This window comes from Excalfactoria chinensis, chromosome 11 (assembly GCF_039878825.1).
Source record: "Excalfactoria chinensis isolate bCotChi1 chromosome 11, bCotChi1.hap2, whole genome shotgun sequence".
NCBI classification, from domain to species: domain Eukaryota; kingdom Metazoa; phylum Chordata; class Aves; order Galliformes; family Phasianidae; genus Excalfactoria; species Excalfactoria chinensis.
In genome coordinates this window covers 4561262-4566761 of record NC_092835.1, presented here as the reverse complement: position 1 = coordinate 4566761, position 5500 = coordinate 4561262, and the positions used below count along the sequence as shown (strand labels likewise).

The 5500-nt window shown below is 41.6% G+C and overlaps 1 protein-coding gene across 1 annotated transcript; it reads left to right on the top strand.

Moving 5' to 3' along the window:
* Nucleotides 1-407: 407 nt before the first annotated feature.
* Nucleotides 408-5194, top strand: DYNLRB2 (dynein light chain roadblock-type 2). The gene is made up of 4 exons (XM_072346695.1): nt 408-523; nt 759-834; nt 3939-4106; nt 4909-5194. Exons 1-4 carry the CDS (start codon nt 521-523, stop codon nt 4950-4952), a joined length of 291 nt encoding a protein of 96 aa, XP_072202796.1. The 5' UTR covers nt 408-520; the 3' UTR covers nt 4953-5194.
* Nucleotides 5195-5500: the final 306 nt, after the last annotated feature.

Here is a 5500-nt window from a genome sequence, read left to right as displayed (position 1 = left end):
TTACAAGTCTGAATCTGAGCTTAACCCAGTCTGAGCTCCTGCCATGGTCCTGACGTTTCAGCCTTCCATGCTGAGCATAAATAATGCTTTTAGGAGCAGTCCTGCATCATGCTAACTCCACTCCAGCTTCAGTTCTGCATTACTTTTTGGTGCTGCTGTTTGCAAAGCCGAGCTGACACTTGTATTGGTTGCAGAACGACTGAGGCACCTTGCTGCAGTGAAGGAGAGCAGCGCTCCTGAGAGAAGCCTCCAGAAACTTCCATGCTCCTGCAACTGCCCGCCTGGTTACTGGGGTCAGGATCACCTCCGTCCCTTCCAACACGTTACCCTGTGTGTACACCGGCTGTATAACTCAGTTTTACACTTCTGCATTTCGCCAACCGCACACTCGAGCAGTAAAACGTTATTCCAACGGCACACAGCCTGCCTACGCCGTGCCGGCGCTTCCCGCCGTCGGCCCGACCGCCGTCCCGGTCCGCTCCCGCCCCCACTTCCGCCGCTCCCCGGCAACGGCCCGGTCATGGTAATGGCGCTGCTCCCACCCGGGGCCGGGGACGGGAACGGGGACGGGAACGGGGCTGCGGGCAGACGCCGGGGAGGGGCGGCAGGACGGGAGTTGTGGTGGTGTGATACTGTGATACTGTGTTACTGATACTGTGATATTGATATTGTGATACTGTGATACTGATATTGTGATATTGATATTGTGATATTCTGATACTGATATTGATATTGTGATGCTCTCTCTCTGCCCGTAGTCTGAAGTGGAGGAAACCCTCAAAAGGATTCAAGCCCACAAAGGGGTGGTGGCGACTATGGTTGTCAATGCAGAAGGTAAAGCGCCCTCGGCTTTCTCCAAGTAACAAACCCAGTAGCAAGGAGTGCACTGAGCCCAAATACTGCAGACTGTGAGGCCATGAAGCAGTCTGCTTGCAGTGCTTTATGAAGATGTTCTCTGCAGTACATGTCTGGTTGTGAGGCATAGCAGCACAGCTTGTAGCCGTGTCCCAATGCCCTGGTGATGCAGGCATTTGCTGCTGCTTTGATTCTTCTGTAAAGTCAGGAAAGAGCAAACAAGGAGTGATGCTTCCACCAAACTAAGTTGGGTTTCCATTGCTGGAAGCCACTCCTTGGCTCTACTGAGCACTAAAGTTCTTTAAACTGTGTTACAGGGTGATGTCACAAAAGGAAAAGCAAAATCCTTGTCATGCAATCTTTGGTTGGGACACAGAGAACCACAAGCCAAAGCAAAACTGGCCACAGAAACCAGTTTTCAGAAGCTAGGCTTTATGTTAATCTTTATTTGAATCATTCCTCTACAGATAAGACAACTCAATTGCCTTGCCTGAAATTTGGTTTGCTTCTACAACACCCTCAAAAATGCACTGCACTGGCAGCAGGTTAGAAAGAATAAAGAACACTAAGAATGAAGCTTGGATGTTACTCAATGCTCAGAAAACCTGGACAATTGTTTTGCATGCCTGGACATGCTAAGCAAAACATGCCCTTGTGCACAGGATAGATGCAAGCCAAGAAACTGGTAGCAAGGCAAACAGTAACCAAAAGCCTTTCTTTGTGCTCATTTCTGGATATAAGTGTTTCCTAACCTGAAACAGGGGCTGCTTTAAGAACTGGTATTGGTTCAACTGTTTCTGTTCTGATTAAGTAATAGAAAGTGACTTGATCCACATAGCTACAAACTAAAAATGAACAAAATCAACTCTTTGGTAACACAGATGATCCTCCCTGAGTTTACAGACTGATACATTTATAATGGCAAAACCACCAATGTAACCTAATAGAAAAGCAACAGATTTATGTTCAGTTTTGTTCCTGGCACACTAGGTCAAGTACACTTTCAGGTGTACTGCTGCAGTAGCACACTCACACATACTTATACTGGAGCAGTTGGGCTATTGAGGGACACTCAGATAAAGCTGTGAAGAGTTTTCCTGACAACACCATGCAATTCCAAAGGCCCTTACACACTCCTTCTGTCTCAACTTTGATTTACAAAATGAAGAACACCAGCTCTGGTGGGGTTTTTTGGACATTATACTATTCAAGACAAGACTTAAAGTCTCCCCACCCTCACAAACCTGCAAAACATGTGGCCAGACCGATTTCCATTGGACAGACTAGTGTAGGAATCTTGGTTTTAGCTTCTCATTTGGAAATCTGCCTACACCAACCGCAAACACAACGGATGCTGAACTCCATGAGGAAGTACTCAATGCACCAAGAATTCAGGTTCCACAAACTCAATCTCAAAGCAGATATGCAGTTGCATAATTTAGCAGCATGCCTACCCCTAAGCAGCTCTGCTCCATCTAAGCAGTGCAGATATTCTTTTACAAGGGTTTCTTAGTAGTACGGGCAATACTTTGGTGTAACACCATTCAGATGGAACAGCAAACGAAAGATTCCTGATGCAAACATTGCCTGTCATTTATTTTAACACTCAAGGTTGAGTTTTTCATTGAAACACCAGGCTAAGCATACATTGTTCATTTTGTAAAGGATAGCAACAGTTGGAGACTTTCATTTGGAAGGATCACACTGCGGCATTTCTAATGAAGGATTTATTTGCTTTTCTCTAATTTGGGGGGCAGAGGCAAAGAGCGTTTGTCCTAAAGTAAGCACAGTTTAGCTTTCATCTAAGGACATCGCTAGTGTCAACTCATTTTCAGGTAATTATTAGACCTCGGAGAATCATTTAACATTTACCATTTTCATTAGAAGTGCTGTATTTGTTGAAGTGGTCATTTCGGTAAGAGGTCTCATAACCCTGATGCACTCAATGCTGCTTGTAAGTGACTTACTATTTAATGCTGTGATTATGTCGATATTCTCATGCTAATGCAGTGCTTGTGAGCGCCTCTTTCGTTTCTGTAAAACCTCTTTCAATCTCTGCATAATAAACATTACACACAAAGTACACGCCGGGTCATCCTGTTATGCTTCACTGCGTATCCCACCAACGCAGGATTATTTCTCACAGCACTGATTTCAAGTGATTCAAATAATTCTTCACTAGGAAAATTATGGAATGCTCTCATATCTGAGCAGGTTCTATCACTGCTTTTGTTCACTTCCCTCTAAGTCTTTACCTGCCCTTCCCTATCTTCGCATCTTAATTCTTCTTCCATGAATCAAACCTGGGAGACACGATACAAAAGTACGTAAGGAGAAAACTGCCTTGCCAACTTCTACTCTGATATCTTTGTTAGTAGGTCAAATACATTTTCTATTAGTGAAACAAGCTTTTTAAAGCCAAACATTTATTTTATACTTGCAAGATTACTATGAACCCTGTGCATTCAGCCTATTAATATAAAAAGCATGATTAACGAATCATTGGTAAACTGATTCATTAAATCATCAAAAATTAATCTTACATAATCGTATTTTAATAGTTGGGATCAATACACTGTCAATATTTTGCATGTCATTGTAAGGGACTGTTCCAAGAGTGGCTTTGCTTGTCTGATGCACACACACCACTTCTGCCCTTTGGCTGCTCTTGGTGCTTGGCTGGGAAAGAGCACTTCCCATCACTGCTCATACCAATCAGCGCAGATAAAGTGGGGTTCCATTCCAAGTTCCAAGTAACAAACTCAGTGACAGTGTTTAAACTGATGAAGCACCATTGCTGGCTAAGTATTACTGAAGGGAATTTGAATTTAAGAGCCTGGAACAGCAATAACACTCTTTCAGTGGTTCCATAAGGCAACTCAATGCTTAACTGCCACTGCTTAATATAAGTTACAAAGACACGGAGATAACTGCAATCAGCAATTCCTTGCTGCTACAAAGCAAGAAAAAAAAAAAAAACACCCAAAAAACATGAAATTCTTTTTTGTTGTTGTTTTGAACTCCGCTGTATATAAATAAGATATTTAACTAAACAGCTGAACAAGAACATTATCTCTTTTCAGGAATTCCAATAAGAACAACTCTCGATAACGCGACAACGGTGCACTATGCAGGTCTTCTTCATCAGCTCACCATGAAAGCGAGGAGCACAGTGAGAGATATTGATCCTCAGAATGATCTAACCTTCCTCAGGATCAGATCAAAGAAACATGAAATCATGGTAGCTCCAGGTAACGTTTCTATTTAAAGTGACAGATCCATATATCCTCCTAAGATTCTTTTAACTGTTCACCAGTAAAACTACTGTAGGAAATGTATTTTAAATGCACATACATGAAAAGCAAGCTATCTATTCAGCGTGGAAACAAGTGCTTTTCATGTACAAGGTTTATGGTATTCAAGCTTGAAGGCAACAAAGCAAGCCCAGAGGTAGACTTCTTAATTTTTCGAAGTAGATACAGCCCTACTCAATTCACTTAGAGAAATATTTCCTTTACAATAGATACTAAATAGCTACCCAACAGAATTCTCTCCAAAACTTCCTCGGGCTTTTAGAATTAGTTGGCAAAACCTGGCATGCTTAGAATGTATTCATAATAAAGGTCTATTCAAACCTTTTCTGCTATTTTCATCTCTAAATGGGCTTCTCGATTCTGAATAAAGGACAGCGAACTGAAAGAAGTTCCCTGCACCTGCAGAAGAGGCTGCAGATGCCATAAGTTTATTATAACAAGTGCTGGCTTCCAGGTGCTTATCTTGTGACTGTTTGCTTCTTGTTCAAATATATTTACAGCTTCTTGAAAGCAAATATTCTGCTTACTGAAATAATTTTAAGTGCTATAGTTACAATTTATGGCAATTTTAATCTGAACTCTGTTGGGTTCTTTTTTTTAAGCTGTTTAATTTCTAAAGTGTTATTACATGAATATATATATATTTAATATAAGAAAAAAAAAGCAAAGTAAATCGATTAAGGGCTATCAGGAAAGAAGGAAAAACATTTTAACAAAGCACTGTTAAATGTTTTTGCAGATAAGGAGTACCTGCTGATCGTTATCCAGAACCCGTCCGAATAGACCCAACAGGGCGTTATTTTCAGACAGTGGCGCAGCTCTTCTTGTCAAACTGACCTTCCTTACTGACACTTTGCATCCAGCACAGCACTAACAAGTTCTACACAATGCAGAACCGCTGTGACCGAAAGCGCTGCCAGTTTAAGATTCTGTTGTAGCTGTATCAGTTTGTGTTTGTGCAGATCTCAAAGTATTGTTTGTCTTAATACTCTGATGGACAATAAAGCAAAATGCTTGAACTTTGATTTACTGGATGTCCAAGTTATTCTTGAAATTAAGACATTCTACTTAAATTTAACTTGCACACAGGAGAAATCTTCCTGCATGGAAGTCAAGAACATGGGAATGTGTACATCAGTGTGTGACGGTCAGACAGCAACCACTCACATGTACTAAAGAAAACAAATGTGAACAGCATCGTTCGTGCCATTATTGCCCTGTCTTCAACTCCTGTTTTTTGAGTCTTCTAAGGGAAGACGAGTGAAAAGCAGTTTCTTTGGCTGTTTTCCACTTCTTGTGGACTGAAACAATGGCTTCACTGAGTATTTCCA

Coding starts and splice junctions, on each gene's coding strand:
- DYNLRB2 (XM_072346695.1), top strand. Junction 835..3,938: donor TATGGTTGTCAATGCAGAAG/GTAAAGCGCCCT, acceptor ATCTCTTTTCAG/GAATTCCAATAAGAACAACT. Junction 4,107..4,908: donor TGAAATCATGGTAGCTCCAG/GTAACGTTTCTA, acceptor ATGTTTTTGCAG/ATAAGGAGTACCTGCTGATC.